Source organism: Trichechus manatus, unplaced genomic scaffold (genome assembly GCF_000243295.1).
Source record: "Trichechus manatus latirostris isolate Lorelei unplaced genomic scaffold, TriManLat1.0 scaffold00048, whole genome shotgun sequence".
Classification (NCBI taxonomy): Eukaryota; Metazoa; Chordata; class Mammalia; order Sirenia; family Trichechidae; genus Trichechus; species Trichechus manatus.
Window position 1 is genome coordinate 1,969,983 of NW_004443984.1, and position 18,614 is coordinate 1,988,596.

The 18,614-nt window shown below is 39.0% G+C and overlaps 2 protein-coding genes across 7 annotated transcripts in view; one reads left to right on the forward strand and one right to left on the reverse strand.

Moving 5' to 3' along the window:
• RPA2 (replication protein A2) overlaps positions 1-18,614 on the forward strand; it is a 30,013-nt gene that overhangs the window by 1,274 nt on the left and 10,125 nt on the right. For 3 of the 5 annotated variants that reach the window (XR_002824240.1, XR_002824239.1, XR_002824238.1), the window contains exons 3-9: positions 4,672-4,773; positions 4,897-5,010; positions 9,802-9,876; positions 10,422-10,538; positions 16,243-16,350; positions 16,528-16,622; positions 18,228-18,386. Coding sequence is in view for 2 of the 5 variants with exons in the window: in XM_004377046.2 (XP_004377103.1) it covers positions 4,672-4,773; positions 4,897-5,010; positions 9,802-9,876; positions 10,422-10,538; positions 16,243-16,350; positions 16,528-16,622; positions 18,228-18,312 (696 nt within the window). In the remaining 3 variants the exon portion in view is untranslated. Of the gene's footprint in view, positions 1-4,293; positions 4,354-4,671; positions 4,774-4,896; positions 5,011-9,801; positions 9,877-10,421; positions 10,539-16,242; positions 16,351-16,527; positions 16,623-18,227; positions 18,485-18,614 lie in introns of those variants that run through there. The other 2 variants (XM_023732069.1, XM_004377046.2) reach the window with 2 other exon arrangements.
• Positions 10,548-18,614, reverse strand: part of THEMIS2 (thymocyte selection associated family member 2) — a 33,011-nt gene continuing 24,944 nt past the window's right edge. For both annotated transcript variants that reach the window (XM_023732067.1, XM_023732068.1), the window contains exon 6: positions 10,548-11,162. In XM_023732067.1, the coding sequence (XP_023587835.1) occupies positions 11,038-11,162 (125 nt within the window). In that variant the 3' untranslated portion in view covers positions 10,548-11,037. The remainder of the gene's footprint in view (positions 11,163-18,614) is intronic.

The following is an 18,614-nucleotide window of genomic DNA, read 5'->3' on the forward strand; positions in this document are numbered from 1 at the left end:
GAGCCAGAAGACATAGGCTGTAGAATCAACTTTGCCATTTAAGTGGCAGTGTCACCTTAGTGAAGCAACTGGAACCCTGCGACCTTTGATTTTTCTCATCTGTATAATGGTACTAGTACTGCTCATATCACAGGGTGGTTCTGAGAATTTATAAATAAGGTACTATATAGGAAAGTGATCTGTAAGATGGTTGCATTTAGCAGTTGCTATTGATTGCATCCTGTAAATACAGGGCGAATTTGGCTTCTCTTTAGGGGTCATTTCAGATGTGATGTTGTGATTCAGTAGAAGTAGGTTGTATGTTTTGTATAATTTGTTGATGATTCTCATACATTTAGACATTGCTTTATATTATTTTTTAGGGGGTAAGAGATGCCTCGTGGTACAGTGGTTAAGAGCTATGGCTGCTAACCAAAAGGTTAGCAGTTCGAATCTACCAGCTGCTCCTTGGAAACCCTATGGAGCAGTTTTCCTGCATCCTGTAGGGTTGTTATGAGTTGGAATTGACTCAGTGGCAACAAGTTTGGTTTTTTTTTTTTGGTTTATATTTTTTATATATACTATTTCATATAATCCTATTTGTTTATTCCATCGTATAGCAGAGGTTCAGGGAGATGAAGAGACTGCCCAGGCTTACAAAGCTAGTAAATAGCTATAACCAAGACAGTGCACGCACGATGCTGTACAAATCCAAAATCTGGTGAGCAGCCTCTTCTCTAATTGTAGTTTTCTTTTTCCTAGGAAGATGAGAGGAGATTCCAGTCCTCTAGCTTTGTCTTCCTTGGGGGTGTGAAGGAGAAAACAGAGGATAGGTATAGGTTCTCGTCCTTTTATTTATCTCAGAATCCCTAGCTCAGGCTGTGTATTAAGATAGCTTTTCAGAGAAGGATGATAGTCATAAGTCGGGGACTCAAACCCAGAGGTCATTTCATTTTTAAATCTAGTGCTTTTTCCACAGTAAATTAGATAAATACGCCTGTCTAAAATGTTCCCTACTGAATATGAACCTGTTATATTTGATTAAACCGCTTGGAATTGCTGATACTTATAAAAATGGTGGTTTTATAGCATACTGTTGGAGTTGCCTGTGGTTTATAGTCAGCTCTGAAAATACTTGACAGCAGCTGGTACATACTGGTATATACATTATATGTTTCAGCAACTTGAAAGGTAGATATTTTACAGAAGAGGTGGTGATGTGTCCAGGGCTTAGGAGCTGGGATTTGAACATAGGTCTGCAGGACTGTCTGGCTCTGAATCCTGTGTTCCTTCCACTGTCGCAGTACTGGCTCTTAGTTTTTTTATACTGAAAATGTAATGAAAATCTCAGCTGTGATAGGTGAAAACAGAAAATACAGTAGATTTTTTGTGAAAGATAAATCTTGGGACCTCTGTATATTCTGTATCTGTGAATACTAATGTAACATAACTTCACCTATAAATACAATAAAGTAAAATCGAAAAACATAGTTGATTCCTTCACATCCTTTTAAAAGCTATTGCAGATATGAGCAATGAGGACAGTAGTTAATATAACTGCTAATATTGAGTGCTTATGATGTTCCAGGCAATATTCTAAGTATATTACCGTATTATTGCATTTAATTTTCATGACTTTATCATTCCCAGTTTTACAGCTGAGGAAACTAATGTACAGATGAGTTGAGAAACATGTCCAAGAGCACACTGCTCGAGTGGTGGTGGTTGTTGGCTGCCATCAAGTTGTTAACCCCCAACCTTAGCTTCCTTCCTTTGTGTTGTGGGCGGTTAGCTAAGCTTACTTCATACCAATTTGGAGTACTCACCATTCAAAATTATGCTTCAGCAAAGTGAAACATTGCCAGTGTCATGGATCTTTTAAATGGAAACTGAAACTGCTAAATCCATGAAGGCCAAGAGTCTATTATGTTCTGTGTCTTATAGTTATCAGGTTACTTCCTATTGATTTCGGATAGGAAGAATTCTAATCTTTAGTCCCCCATGGCTTCTCTGCCTTATATATATAGTCCCTCTATGAGTCTGTGGGAAGCATATATTTGCCCTCAGAATAGAATGTCCATCCCTTACCCACTGTTTTTGGACTATCAAAATTCTCATGCATCAAAGTCCAGCCCAAATGCTGGAGAGACTTTTTGAAATTCCCTAGGCAGAATTAGTGAATTTTTCTGAGGTCTTATAGCACATTTAATTCTATAGTGTATTAAGATCAGATTTGTTGTTTACATTTGTATGTCCCCTAAATTAGGAGTTACTCGAGGGCAAGTCCTACCCCATCTTTATATTATTCAGGTTACCCTGGTTAGTTGTAGGCAGAAATAAGAGTTTACAGTATTGTCAGGGTGCATTAGAGTGTGATGTCCAGTGTGGTGCATTTTCCCCAGGAGCTCCATCTGATTGTCAGAATGTCTGCTGTAAGGGAAGCTATACTTTTATTCTTTATCACAAGGCCTGGAGCAGTCTTCTCCAAAGTGGTGTCTCCCCTGGCCATTTTCAAACCTTTTCCAAATACCATCTCATCTCGTTGGTGACTTGAACAGCAGCTCTAACCTGCCTCCAGCCGGAGGCTGGGGTTTCCACTTAAAGCTCTGTCTGGCCACAGGTCATGCTGTCATATGCTGTCTCACTCTGGCCTCATCATTGTGGTGAATCCCCAGTGTGAAACGAACTTACCCATTCATGAGGCGCTTTGGTTTCAGACAAACCTACATGTGAATTCTTAGTCTGGCATTTGTTAGCTATATGAGCTTGGTTTCCATCTCTGTGAAGGCAGGGATAATGACTTTCGTTTTGAGGCTTCAATGTTAAAGTGCTTGGCATATGCCGTTGCCGTCGATTTGATTCTGACTCATGGTGACCCTGTAGGACAGAGTAGAACTTCCCCATAAGGTTTCCAAGGCTATAATCTTTATGGAAGCAGATGCCACATCTTTCTTTCGCAGAGTGGCTGGTGGGTTCGAACCACTGACCTTGCAGTTAGCAGCCAACTATCTAACCACTATGCCACCAGGGCTTCTTAACACCATAACCCACCAAACCAAACCCACCGCCGTCAAGTCAATTCTAATTCATAGCAACCCTGTAGGACAGAGTAGAACTGCCCATAGGGTTTCCAAGGCCGTAAATCCTTTTTTTTTTTTTTTTAGTTGTTGTGTTTTAAGCGAAAGTTGACAATTCAAGTTAGTCTCTCATTCAAAAATTTATACATACATTGTTTTGTGACCCTAGTTGCTCTCCCTATACTGTGACAGCACACTTCCTTTCCACCCCGGATTTCCTGTGTCCATTCAACCAGCTCTTGACCCTCTCTACCTTCTCATCTTGCCTCTGGACGGGAGCTGCCCATTTAGTCTCATGTATCTACTTGAGCTAAGAAGCACACTTAGTCCAGTCTAATGTTTGTCTGAAGAGTTGGCCTCGGGAATGGTTTTAGTTTTGGGCTAACAGCCCGAGGGCCACATCTTCCAGGATCCCTCCAGTCTCAATCAAACCATTAAGTCTGGTCTTTTTACTAGAATTTGAGTTCTGCACCCCACTTTTCTCCTTCTCTGTCAGGGATTCTCTGTTGTGTTCCCTGTCAGGGTGGTCATTTTGGTAACCAGGCACCATGTCGTTCTTCTGGTCTCAGGCTGATGAAGTCTCTAGTTTATGTGGTCCTTTCTGTCTCTTGGGCTAATACTTCCTTGTGTCCGTGGTGTTCTTCATTTTCCTTTACACCAGGTGGGTTGGGACCAGTTGATACATCTTAGATGTCTCCTCACTAGCTTTTAAGACCCCAGATGCCACTCACCAAAGAGGGATGCAGAATGTTTTCTTAAAAAACTTTATTATACCAGTTGACCTAGATATCCCCTGAAACCATGGTCCCCAGACCGCTGCCCCTGCTGCTCTGTCCCTCGAAGTGTTTGGTTGTACTCAGGAAACTTCTTAGCTTTGGTTTAGTCCAGCTGTGCTGACTTCCCCTGTACTGTGTCCTGTCCTTCCCTTCACCTAAGATAATTCTTGTCTACTTCCTACTTAGTGAATACCTCTGTCCCTCCCTCCCCACCCTCATAACCATCAAAGAATGTTGTCTTCTGTGTTTAAACCCTTTCTTAGGTTCTTATAATAGTGGTCTTATACAATATTTGTCCTTTTGTGACTAAGTTCACTCAGCATAATACCTTCCAGATTCCTCCATGTTATGTTTCACGGATTCATCGTTGTTTATCGTTGTGTAGTATTCCATTGTGTGAATACACCATAATTTGTTTATCCATTTGTCCGTTGATGGGCACCTAGGTTGTTTCCATCCAAGGCTGTAAATCTTGAGGGAAGCAGACTGCCACTGCACATCTTTCTCCTACAGAGCGGCTGGTAGGTTCAAACCCCCAACCTCTCAGCAGCCGATTGCTTTAACCACTGTGCCAACAAGACTCATTCCTTAACAGCATAATCCAGAAAACCTTGGTGCCGTCGAGTCAAGTCCAACTCACAGCAACCCTATAGGACAGAGTAGAACTGCCCCATAGGGTTCCAAGGAGCAGCTGGTGGATTCAGACTGCCAGCATTTTGGTTAGCAGTGGAAGCTCTTAACCACTGCACCATCAGGGCTCCCTCAACACCACAGCAGGTGTTAAATGAGCGGTAGTTAATATTTTCTCAATTGAATTTATGCATACTTTTTCTTTTCAGAGAGCCCGAGCCCAGCACATTGTACCCTGTACCATATCCCAGCTGCTTTCTGCCACTCTAGTTGATGAAGTGTTCAAAATTGACAATGTTGAGATTTCACAGGTATGTAAAAGAATTTGTGGAAGAGTCATTTAATCATACGAAGAATATAATAAGACTTCGTTTAAAAAATTGTAAGTGTTGCTTGGGTTTCCAGGAAAACTAACCTTTTTTCTTCTGACCTAGGTCACTATCGTGGGGATAATCAGACATGCAGAAAAGGCACCAACCAACATTGTTTACAAAATAGATGACATGACAGCTGCACCCATGGATGTTCGCCAGTGGGTTGACACAGATGTAAGCAGTTGTTTTTGAGTCAGGGCTGGGTTACTTTGGGCCTTTGGAGATGTTGAACTTGTTTTTAGTCTAACTTTTGAAGTTTTTCTTGTTTTAAAAATAATACATAAGCAAGACATCATGAATAAAATCCTAAAGTAAAGGATTAATAGATTTGTTTACATAAAAGTTGAAAACCTGAACTTCCCGAATACTAGAAACAAAAGGCAAGTGACGAGACACTAGAATGTAAACTACTTGAGAAGAAGGATTTTTATCTTGTTCACCACTGTATCCACAGCATCTAGAACGGTGCTGTTAACCTGAGTTAATATTTTTTAGATGAATAGGAAAAATGTGCGTAACATATTACCAACATTTTTAAATTTTAATTAATAAGAGCTCTTACAAACAAACAAAAAAAGTAACTGCACTTTAGGAAAATGGGCAAAGAAGATGCACAGACAATTCATAAAAGACAAAGGACAAATAGCAACAACAACGCTCATCAGCCATACTAGTTAACAAAAGCAGGTTTAGTAAACATCAAGACATGGTTTTGTTTTGTTTCTTTAATTGTACTTTATATGAAGGTTTACAGAGCAAACTAGCTTCTCATTAAACAATACACATATTATTTTGTGACATTGGTTGCCAACCACACTACATGTCAACACTCTCCCCTTCTCAACCTTAGGTTCCCCATTACCATCTTTCCTGTCCCCTCCTGCCTTCTCGTCCTTGCCCCTGGGGTGGTGTGCCCATTTAGTGTCATAGTGTTTTATGGGCCTGTCTAGTGAACCTCAGGAGCAACTTCAGTACTTAGTTAAAAGGGTTTCTGGGGGCCATGCTCTCAGGGTTTCTCCAGTCTCTGTCAGACCAGTAGGTCTGATCTTTTTTTTTTTTTTTTTAATTTTTTTGAGTTAGTATTTTGTTCTACATTTTTCTCCAGCTCTGTGTGGGACCCTCTATTGTGATCCTTGTCAGAGCAGTTGTTGGTGGTAGCCGGGCACCTTCTAGTTGTGTTGGACTCAGTCTGCTGGAGGCGGTGGTAGTTGTGGTTCAAGACACTAATTTTATCTTACTAAATTGGCACGGAAAAAAGAATGACAATGTCCAGTTCTGGTGAGAGCAGCATCTAGAACAGTGCCTGGCATTTAGTAGGCACTTAATAAATATTTGTTGAATGATTTGTTGCTATTTGCTAGGGAAAATGGGTACCATCATACCCATTGGTATAACCTGTCTCAAAAACTAGCCTGTTTCAGAATCGTCAGTCGTAAACATGTTGCCCTAACGTTCCGCTCCTAGGGATTTAAATTAAGGAAATAATCTAAAATTTGTTAAGATTCAACTATGAGAATGTTGATTGTAGCATTGTTTATAATAATAAAATCTGAAGCAATCTCAAAATGCTAGCAATGGGGATATTAAATAAACCACGTTATATTTATAAAATACCACAAATGATGTGGAAATGTGTGCATTGTCACAGAGGTGTTTACAATAAATTGTTCAGGGGAAGAAGCATGCTACAAGATAGTATATGCATGGTATGATCCCATTTTTGCAAAGCAGCATATATATGAGTATATATACATGTGGAAAAAAATAAACTGAAAGGCTATGCTTTTTCTCTTTTTTTGAATCGGGCAGAAGACATCTTGATTTTTTGATTCTCGTTTTAAAAATATGTTCATTAGAAAATTTGGATAATAAAGAAAAATTTCGTATGTTATTTTTACTTCAAAAAGCACGAAAACTGTGGAGAATTAACTTGGTAGTTGCTTCCTCTCAGAAAAATAGAGGTTAATTCATTCAACAAATATTACTGGAATACCTATTTTGAATCAGACAATGCTTGATTCCAGGAATGCAAAGAATAAAAAGAGAGTCCCTGCCATCAAGTGGGGAGATAGGTACTACAGATGCCTAATATCACATGCTCATATGAAATGCCCCATGCTTGCTTGTATATTTTTTTTTTTAAACAATTTAAAAATCACCTGCAATCTCACCTCCCAGAGATGACTACCATAATAGCACATTTTGGTAAATACGCTTTTAGACATCTCTCTCTGCATATCTGTAAGTTCAGATGTATGCATATAGTTTTATGTAGAAGGGATAATATAAAATGCAACTGCTCTATAACCTGCTTCTTTTCACTCAAAACTTGTGAAACTGATTTCTTAATAAATATAAATTTGTATCATCATTTTTAGTGACTGCCTATTCCACGGTGAGGGTACATTATCCCTTACTTAACATTAGATTCAATGAGGGAACATTTGGCTTGTTTCCGGTTATTTACTATTACAGACGTTGCCCTGATGAGTATCTTTTTGCATACATCTTTTCATGATTATGGGTGGTTCTCCTTAAGTTGAATTCCTGAAAGTAGGTTTTCTGGAGGGAAACATAAGTTTTACCGTTTTGTTTTGTTTTGTTTAACATTTACCTTTTTACATTTTTTACTATCTTTCATGAAAGTATCAATTTACACTTAAATAGTACATAAGAGTGCTGAGTTCCCCACACCCTTTCTAACAGTAGATTTTGTGAATCTTCTAAATTTTTGCCAGTATGATAGTTTAAAAAAAATCCAGTCTTGTCAGTGAGAATTTCTCATTTTTTATTTGTATTTCTTTGGATTTAGTGAGATTGATTTTTTTAGTACACTTAATGTTCATTTGGTGTGGTTTTTTTTTTTTTTTTTTTTTTTTAAAGTATGTTTAATGTTCATTGGGAGCCCTAGTGGCATGGTGGTTAAGAGCTTGGCTACTAACCAAAAGGTCGGCAGTTCAAATCCACCAGATGCTCCTTGGAAACACTCTGGGGCAGTTCTACCCTGTCCTGTAGGGTCACTATGAATCGGAATCGACTTGACAGCACCTAACAACAACAACGGTGTTTATTGTGATTTTTATAAATTCTCTCTTAAAGTTGTTTGCTTTCCCCCCCTTACCTGGCCTTCGAACTGTTTATTTTTGTTTGTAAGAGCTTGAAAAATATTAAATTTTCATCATAATCATGCAGTTTCTTTAGTTTGTCTTTTAACTTTGAAAAGCTTTCCCTAATCCCAAATTATTTTTTATAATTGTTCATATTTTCTTCTGTTATCTGTGGTTTCTTTTTTTTAAACAATTAAATGTTAGATCTATTTTGAATATATTTTGGTAAAAGGAAGAAAATAGAGATCCACCTTTACTTTTTCTAAGTGGTTTTAAGATGTTCTAAATGAGATTACAGAGTTTTATCTATGGTATAAAGTCGGCTGTGTAAAATAACGACCAAACCCGTTGCTGTCAAGTCGATTCGGGCTCAGAGTTTCCAAGGAGCGCCTGGTGGATTTGAATTGCTGACCTTTTGGTTAGCAGCCATAGCTCTTAACTACTAGGCCACCATAGATGTAGTGAAATGCAAAAAAAAAGTTGATGATCTCCAGGTGATGGGAATATTTTTTATTTTTAAATACATATACTTTATTTTCCAGGTTTTTTAAAATTTATTTTTTTGCTATTGTTGTTGAGAATATATACAGCTGAGCATACACCGGTTCAACAGTTTCTATATGTGCAATTCAGCGACATTGATTACATTCTTCAAGTTGTGCATCCATTCTCCCTCTCCTTATCTGAGTTGTCCCTCCCCGGTTGACATAAATTCACTGCCCCCAAGTTTCTTGTCTATCTTTCAAGTTGCTGTTGTCATTTTGATCCCATTAAAAGAGCAAAGTGCTCAAACCAGACATTTTTTACTTAATTAAGTTAAACTATTGAGTGGTTTAAAGAAGACTTCAGGGAATTTTTTGGTTTTAGGTTTAAAGATTATCTCAGAGCAGTAGTTTCAGGGGTCACCCAACCTCCATGGCTCCAAAATGTCTGGATTCCATGAGAATTTGCAATTCTGTTTTGCATTTTTCCCCTTTTGATCAGAATTCTTCTATAGAATATTTATTCAAAATGTTCAGTAATGGTAGCAGGACACCATCCAGTTCTTCCAGTCTCATGGCAAGGGAGGCAGTTTGTTCATGGAGGCAGTTAGCTACACTTTCCATTTCTTCCTCCTATTCCTGACTCTCCTTTCTTTGTTGCTCCAGGTGAATAGAGACCAATTGTACTGTTTTCCGGTTTTTTTATAACAGAAAAGAACTTTAAAAATCAGCTTATATTTTTCCTTATAAATAATATGTGCATATTCTACAGAAATATTAAAATCATTCATAATTATCCCTGTTAACATTTTGCTGTGTATTTTCCCCCATATGGGATCATACTGTATGTACAGGTTTGCAGTCAACTTTCTTCATGGCTGGTCTTCTTAGACAATAAATAGGATTCTATAATATCATTTTTAATGGTTGTGGAATATACTGCTATATAAATGTGCACCTATTGTTAGCTGTTTAGGTTATTTAAAATTTTTTAGTATCTTAAACTATGTTATGATGAATACTACAGTTAAATTTTAATGCGTGTTCTTTTAATTATTTCCTTGAATTCCTAAAAGTAGAATTTTGCCAATAAATATTTCCACAAGAAAGCTTATGTGCCTGAAAGTATCGAAGGAGTTATTTTTATGATGTGCATAAAATAGAACTTTGGGATTGAAATTTACCTTTAGAGATATTTTTATTCCAATTCCTGATTTTATAAAACACTAAAATCCAAAAAGGCAAAGCAAACTAGGTAGTTAGTACCTCTTGTACTTTATAACATTCTCTTTCTGTAAATAATTTAGAATTTCTTAAAGAGGCTTTTACCAGCATCACCAAAAACTTAGTGATATGATTGTGTTTTTATCTGTTAGGATGCAAGTAGTGAAAACACTGTGGTTCCTCCAGAAACATACGTGAAAGTGGCTGGCCACCTGAGATCTTTTCAGGTAAAGTCAGAATAAAGTGACAGTTAAAATATGTTTGCATCAAGCATTTTCTGGGTTTATGTGCGAGTTTAGGATACTTAAAACTTAACTAGTCTCCATGTTTAATGGGAGGATATTGAAGTTTTTTCATTATTTTTCAGAAGGAAATAACTGTTTTTCACCTTAATGTAACATTAACAGATTGGTAAAGAAGAAACAGGATCTTCGCCTATAGTACCCAGCTGTGGAGTTCATTAGATGTAGAAAGGAAAACACTGGATTTGGAGTTAGGAGACTAGACTGGTTGGTAGTGTAAATCTGAGCAAGTCATTGAACGTCTCTGAGCTGGTTTTGTTTCTTTGATCCCCCACTATTAACTGTATTTGGTTTTTGTTTGTTTTTTTAATTAACTGTATTTGGATTAATCCTGAGTTAAAATTATTACGTAACACACATTTTTTTATACATTGGCAAAATACCATTACCAGAAAAGAGCCACGTTTTGACCCGAAATTGACTTGAATGTGCTTGTCTTTTATTCACATTTTTCTCATTTATTTTAATAGAACAAAAAAAGCCTGGTAGCCTTTAAAATCATACCCCTGGAGGATATGAATGAGTTCACCGCACATATTCTGGAAGTAGTCAATGCACACATGATGCTGAGCAAGTCTAACAACCAGGTGCGTGCCTTCCCTGTAGTACTTTTTTCTAGAAAAACATAGACTGCTTTTGTGCTCTAGCTTTGACTTCCTTGGCTCTTTGAAGGTTGAGTCAGAAGGCATCCATCAGTCCCCAAAAGGTTTTCTCCATGTGCTGTGCTATTTTATTTTATTCCGGATGACGCTCTCATGTTTCTGTCAGAATTGCCATTCCTTTAACTGTCCCCACTGGTCGAGATGACTAGGGCCTAACACGGCCTTAAGATACAGACACATAAGCATAGTGTGAGCTCTTAGTTACAGGATTTCAGACCATATTCAGAAAAAAAACCCCAAGTAGGACATTTTGCTGCTTTCTTTCATACCTATTGGCATGATGAAACATTGTGCGCCATGATTTTATCTCTTAAATTATATTTCTTTATTCATACTGAAATTACTCCATAACATTATTTTCTGCTATGTGAATTCAGTCTGGCAGTTTATCTAGAACCATGCAAAGCATTGGTTGATTCTGGTGTTAGAAAGTCGTCAGGTGGTTCTGGTGGCAGGGTGAAGGACTGGTTACAGTAGAAGAGCCTGGAGACTGATGAGCCGTTAAGAATGTTCTTGCATCTTCTTCTGTGCCAGGCACTTTGTTAAGCACTGGAGGGTACAGAGATAAATTTACTTACTCATTCTTTTGTTTGAACAATATAGAGCCTACTATATATCAATCATTATTCTAGGCCCTTGAAATATAGCAGTGAACAAGATGAAGCCTCTGCCCTCACACTTACATTCTTGAAGAGAAATAGGCAATAAACAAGAAAACAAGTAAATATTTTTAGGTAGGTATAGGTGCTCTGAGATAAAGCTGAGCAGGGGAAGAGAGTGATGTGGAGGAAGGTTGGTAAACAATTTTAGATAGAAGGTCAGGAAAGGGCTCTCTGAGGAGGTGACATTTAAACAAGAACATGAATGAGATGAGGGAGCAAACAGTGCAGATACTGGAGCAAAGAGCATTCCAAGCAGAGAAAAAACCTGCACAAGCCATGAGCTGGGGCAAGCGTGGGATATCTGAGGCCAGCAAGAAGGCCAGGGCACCTGGAGTGAAGTAAGTGACAGAGTGGTCGAGCAGGTGGGTGAGGAAACAGCACTAGATCATGTAAGGCTTTGTAGGCCATGGTAAGGGCGGACTTTATTTTCATTGGTGCTAAGCCTCTGGAGGTTGTGACCAGGGAGTGACACAATCTGATTTACCTTTTGAAAGATCACTGGCTGCTTTATAGAGAATAGACTGTGGGACATCAGAAGTAATTCAGGTGAATGGTAGCAGCAGCTGGGGTAAGAAGTGGTTAGATTCCAATATGTTTTGAAGGTAGAGCTGGCAGGACTTACTGGTGGAGTAGATAGAAGAGATAAAGAAAAGGGACGGTTCTGGGGGAGGGACATTTTGGAAAAGGAGGGTGAGAATGGTTGCATACCTTGAAGAAGGTAATCAATGTCACTGAATTGTACGTGTGGAAATTGTTGAATTGGTGTATGTTCTGTGTATATTCTCAACAACAAAAATTAAATTAGAAAAGGAAGGGTTCAAGAATGACCCCCTGGGTTTGGGGCTTGAACAACTAGATAAAGGAGCAGGTTTGGAGGGTAGAACGAAGAGTTCTGTTTTGGGCTAATGAAGTATGCTATGCCAGTTAGATCCCAAGCTGAGAACTGAGTGGACAATGGATATATAAGGCTGGAACTCAGATCAGAACTAGAGTTAGAACTTTGGGAGTCATTAGTGTGTGTTGTTGTGTGCCATCGAGTCGATTCCAACTTATATTTAAAGCCTTGGATGAGATAACTGGGAATTAAAGGTAAGAGGACTGAGCTCTGGGACGCAGTAACCTTTAGAAGTCCAGGAGCTGAATAGGAGCCAGTGAAAGTCGAAGAAGTTGCCAGTTAGGCAGGAGGAAAACCAGGAAATGTGATTCTGTAGAAGATAAGAAAAAATATTTCAAGAAGGAGGGGGTGGACAATGACTGCCCTGACAGGTAACACAACAGAAAGTCCCTGATGGAGCAGGAGAAAGATGGGGTGCAGAGCTCAGATTCTAGTAAGAAGACCAGACTTAATGATCTGACTGAGACTGGAGGAACCCCGGAAAGCATGGCCCCTAGATTTTCTATCAGCCCAGAACTAAAACAGTTTCCTAGGCTAACTCTTCAGACAGGGATTGGACTGGACTGTGGGACATAAAGTGATACTCGTGAGGAGTGTGCCTCTTAGCTCAAGTAGATACAAGAGACTAAATGGGCAGCTTCTGTCCGGAGGTGAGATGTGAAGGCAGAGAGGGTCAGGAGCTGGTTAAATGGACATGGGGAATCAGGGGTGGAAAGGAGGAATGTGCTGTAACAGTATGGGGAGAGCAATTAGAGTCATGTAACAATGTATGTATAAATTTTTGTGTGGAAGACTAACTTGAAATGTAAACTTCATTACACTACAACAATAAAAATAAAAAAAAGGGGGGTGGAGATCGATTGTCGAGTGCCGCCTAGATCTTCGGAAGAGATTTCCCCAGGGTGGGAGGAAAAGTAGGTTAAAGAGAATAGGATAATGTGGGAAGTTTAGGGTATTTCTCTTATTACTATATTTCATAATACATGTATATATCAAATATTATATGATAAAAAATGGTTTTAAAGTGAGATTGGGAGATTAGAGAGTAGAAACTGAGTATAGACAATTATATTGAGGTGTGAACAAGGCAATCCTTTTCTTAAAGAACTTTCATTAAGTAATGGGAGTTTAGATCGTGTATGCAGTGTTAGTGGCAAGCACAGGTAAGTATTTCCTCTCTTGGCCTGGTCATAAGAAAGGCCTCCTGGAGAAAGTGATCCCTAAACCAAGTCTTGAAAGATACATGAGTTGGGGCCACCTGAAACAGGGAATGAGGTCGTTTCAGCAAAGGTATTAGGTGAAAAATAGCATTCAGCTCAGCATTACTGGGTCATTAAATGCAAAACTCCTGTTTCATCAGCAGACAGTCTGAGGGCTTCTAGCCTGAAAACAAAGAACCATAATTTTTGGTTTTTTATTTCCTCCAAGAAATAGGCATTATAATGAACATTTGTTGAATGAATAACCAGATTATCTGACTGGATAGCATTTCTCCTCATGTTCTTCCACAGGCCACTGGGTGTATTTTTTTTTTTTTTTTTTTACTTGAGCCAAAATCATTTTTTTTTTTTAAATTGTTGTACTTTAAGTGAAAGTTTACAATTCAAGTTAGTCTCTTGTACAAAAATTTGTACATACATTGTTATGTGACACTAATTGCTCTCCCTATACTGTGACAACACACTCCTCCTTTCCACCCCAGATTTCCTGCGTCCATTCAACCAGCTCCTGACCCTCTCTGCCTTCTCATCTCACGTCCAGACAGGAGCCGCCCATTTAGTCTCATGTATCTGCTGGAGCTAAGAAGCACACTCTTCACCAGTATCATTTTATGGCACTGGACATATTTGATCCTCTGTCGTTCTTATTTATTCAGTTCAACAGATTAAACACTGACTCAGTGTGTACTGTCTACCATGCACTGTGCAAAGATGAAGGGACTTGTAGGGCAAATAATGCAATGGGTGCTATGATAGGATGTGGGCCAAATGCTGTGAAAACTGAGAAGGAAGACCATGAGAAGTTGACTTGGGGATGTCAGGGAAGGCTTTGCAAAGGTAGGGGCAATTAAGTTGGGCTTTGAAGGATGAAAAGAGTGGTTATCAGACAGAGAAGGGGAGGAGCCTGCCAGACAGGCAACAACATGTTCAAGTCAGAGGTTTGTTTGAGGATGGCAAGGAGTTCGGTGCAACTGAGAAGTAAAAAGTGTGTTGAGAAGGAGTGGTCAAGAATAAAACACGGATTTTGAAATCTAGTTGTGATAGGTCTTGAATGCTGTGTCTAGGAGTTCTATGTTTTTTACCACAGGTAGAGGGAGCCACTGACAGCTTTAAGCAGTGTGGCATGATCAGAGGAGGTTATTACCTGGTAGCAGTGTGGCGGGTTGGGTAGAGTAGGAGAGACTAGAGGCTGAGTCACCAATCAGGAGACCAGAGGTGGTAAGGATTAAGTTGAGCTGCACTGAAGATTGTATTAATGGGCTGGGATGACAGATTGTAGAAGGTGAGAAAGTGGAAACTCCCAGGTGACTGAGGTCTGCAGAATTGGGTTTAGGTTTACTAACTGAAATAGAATATTGGAGGGCAGTCAGGTTTGGTAAGGAAAGTGATGAATTTTATTTTGAAGTGTCTGTGAGATACCCAGGTGAAGATGTCTAGTAGATAGATGGGAATAAAGATCTGTGGTCTAGGAGAAGGTCTGGGATGAAATCTTAGGAGAACTGTGAGCTGTTGGGAGGACAGAAGAGGCTGATGAGAGAGACTGAGTATAGTTTGAGAGGTAAATGGAGAACTAGAAGAGTATATTCAATCAGTCAGTAGATAAATTCTGATCAAAAGGAGGAAAAGCGTGGAACAGAACTTCAAAGTCATATGGAAGCCAAACTTATTAGATCTGTTGAGATTGGGGAACCACAAATCTAATGCCCAGAAATAATCTTTAAACCTTGAACCAAAACTATCCCATGAATCCACTGTTAAACTAAACAACAGTTTAGCCCAATTAATAAAGAATGTTTGCCTCGAACGTAACAATTATAAAGAATTATCAGTATGAGTGTGGTTAAGAGCTTGGCTGCTAACCAAAAGGTTGGCAGTTCGAATCCACCAGCCACTTGGAAACTCTGTGGGGGCAGTTCTGCTCTGTCCTATAGGGTTGCTATGGGTCGGAATCAACTTGACAGCAGTGGGTTTGGGTTTTTGTTTTTTTTTCAAATGAGTGTAAACTGACAACAGTTAATCTCTAAAGCACAGTTGAGAACTTTAAGAGGCAGAGAGCCAAAATTAGTGGTGATGAAACAATATGGTTAGAGAGAGAAGGAATGATGATACAGTTTGAGGTATGTAACCGATGTTATTGAATTGTTCATGTAGAAATTATGAATGGATGTATGTTTGGTTGTGTATATTACCACCAAAAATAAATATTTTAAAAAAGGAAGAAGAGTGGTCAGCAGTGTCAGCTTCTGAGAGGTCAGTTAGTATAAGGAATGAAAGAGACTATTGGATATGTAGGTTGAAAATCATTGGTGACCTTGGTGAAAACAGTTTTGGAGGTGTATTTAGGGAGATTCCAAATAGCAGTGGGCGAAGGAGTGATTAAAGGGAAAAGAAATGAAAATAGTGATTCTAGACTATTATTTCTTTTAGACTACACAGAGGCTATTTAGGAGACTGTCTTCTTTTTTCTCTTTCCTACACTGTTCTGTGCCTAGCTGCACTCAGTAAATGTGTGAGCGATTGAGCCCCAAGGATACCATTATAGCAGATGTCCAGGTAATTTTCTTCTTGGTGCTATTTTTCCTCTGCCTTCTCTCCCACATCACAAAGGAAACAAGAAGCCTGGAGGCACTTTCCTCTCTCCTTGGTATTATGTGCTTCGAAAGGGCTATTTTACCTTCCTATGAAATGTACATTAGATGACAGATGGCCCTTCTAATGTAAGAAATTGTTACTGGGAAAACTCTGCTTAAATTGTTTTTTGTAAACTGTTTATTAACAAGCTGTTTGAAATAGCAAAGACTGTGTTTAACTTGTTGAATTTTCTAATGATGTGAACTTATTTTTCCATTCAGCCCTCAGCAGGGAGAGCACTTATCAGCAATCCAGGAATGGGTGAAGCAGGGAGCTTTGGTGCGAATAGCTTCATTCCAGTAAATGGCCTCACTGTTGCCCAAAACCAGGTAAACTCCACCTGAATGGCTTTAGAAATGTAAAACACAGTCCTAAATTTTATTATTTCCTTAATGATTCTAAGGATGTCTAAGTACCCAGCTCAGTTTCTTTCCTGCAACCTTTTTTGTAAAGGGAAGCTGGCTCATGCCTTGTTGCTAAAATTTTTGTCCAATTTGACTCTTCAGGTGCTGAATTTGATTAAAGCTTGCCCAAGACCTGAAGGATTGAATTTTAATGATCTCCAGGCTCAGCTCCATTACATGAATACAGCCTCAATCAAGTGAGTATTTTATTTTTATAAGCTAAGACTTCAGAATTGTACCCTTTTCACCTCACCAGTTTCCTGCTGATGAAAAGTGAGTTAAAAAAAAAAAAAAAACAAAACAACTACCTGTTAACTGCAACTTTATTAATAGTCAGAGACGAATTCAGTCCGCCACGGAAAAACAAAAAAAAAGAATGCCAAAAGTGGTGCTTCCCATCCTAGCACTCATAAACATTTGAATACCCATTATGTACTGGGGGTATAATTTTGAGACTTAGTTTGGAGAAGTGAGGTCTTTAGCTCATGGACTTCAGATGATACAGTCCCACTGGCATTATTGTCCCCACTGTGGAGATGGGTGCATTGGGCCATCTGGACCTAAAGCCTTTAGACTCTCAGACCTCCCAACACCCTTGTCCTGATTCTGTGTTAGACAAGCAGCCTCCTGATTTCCAGTGTAATGAGCTAATCAGACAGACCGAGTATTTTGGTCCTTGTGATAGTTATTTGTTACGGGAAATCAGTTGCTATTCTAGGCCTAGATGGAAAAGATATGCTCAGTTCTAATTCTGTTTCCTGTGCTGTAAAGTGAAGATAATAATTCCTATCTCAGATGCTATGATGATGGGACACAGAGTCACTGGCACATAGTAGATACTCCGTTTACAAATTGTTACTGACACTGAGGGCCTTGAAGCATTTGAAGGTGTCATACTGTTCCTGGAAAGACCTTTCCTTTACTTCATGCAGTATCTCTAGGGAGCTAGAGCACTGGTGTAGGGGGGGTGAGGTGGAAGAAAACTTTTAAAGACACTATTTATTATAGCATATTTATGTGCAGGCTGGATCACAGTTTTAGATCCTTGTTTCACTTTGCTTAGACTGGTATTTAAATGAGGCTCTATAAGAGTCCATGACGGAGCAGGAGAAAAGTGGGATGCAGAACTCAAATTCTAGTAAAAAGATCAGTCTTAATGGTTTGATTGAGACTGGAGGGACTCTGGAAGATGCGGCCCTCAGGCTAAAAAACTAAAACCATTCCCGAGGCCAGCTCTTCGGACAAACATTAGACTGGACTATGGGACATAAAATGATACTCGTGAAGAGTGTGGTTCTTAGCTCAAGTAGGTACATGAGACTAAATGGGCAGCTCCTGTCCAGAGGTGAGATGAGAAGCAGAAAGGGACAGAAGCTGGTTGAATGGACATGGGAAATCCGGGGTGGGAAGGAGGAGTGTGCTGTCACAGTATAGGAGCAGCAACTAGGGTCAGATAACAATGTGTGTATAAATTTTTATATGAGAAACTAACTTGAACTGTCAACTATCACTTAAAGCACAATCAATCGATCAATCTCTATATTCTTGCCTGTACACAATTTGGGGTGAGCTATCCAAGGCAGTCTTAATAGCCATGTCTCCATGGATAACCTCAGTTTTGCATTTTTACTGGCATTTCTTCCTGTGAGAGTCTTCGATGAACAAAATGGCTGTGAATTCTTAGTCAAGTTAGAAGGTGGGAGGTGAGTGAAGTGTACATATTTGACCGTATCCAAAAGGCAGCTTCTTTCTCCTTCATTGGTCTGAAAATGCACCTATGTTGTTTCTTCTTTCTTTTCTAGGCAAGCTGTGGATTTTCTTAGCAACGAAGGACACATCTATTCCACTGTGGATGATGATCATTTTAAGTCTACAGATGCAGAATAACTGGATCTAATTGGGGACCTAAGATATTTTCTAGCTGGATCTGTTTTCACAATCTCCAGCTGTGCATTTATTTGGTCAGTTGACTTCTAGGAAGTAGGTTTCATCTATAAAAAGTCTCAACTAACATCCTTTTGAAACTTACTGTTCTTTTTTTTTTTTTTTTTTCTTTTAAGCTCAAGGGATGTTGGGCAGTTTACAGGGATGTAACCAGCTGTGCATTTATTTGGTCAGTTGACTTCTAGGAAGTAGGTTTCATCTATAAAAAGTCTCAACTAACATCCTTTTGAAACTTACTGTTCTTT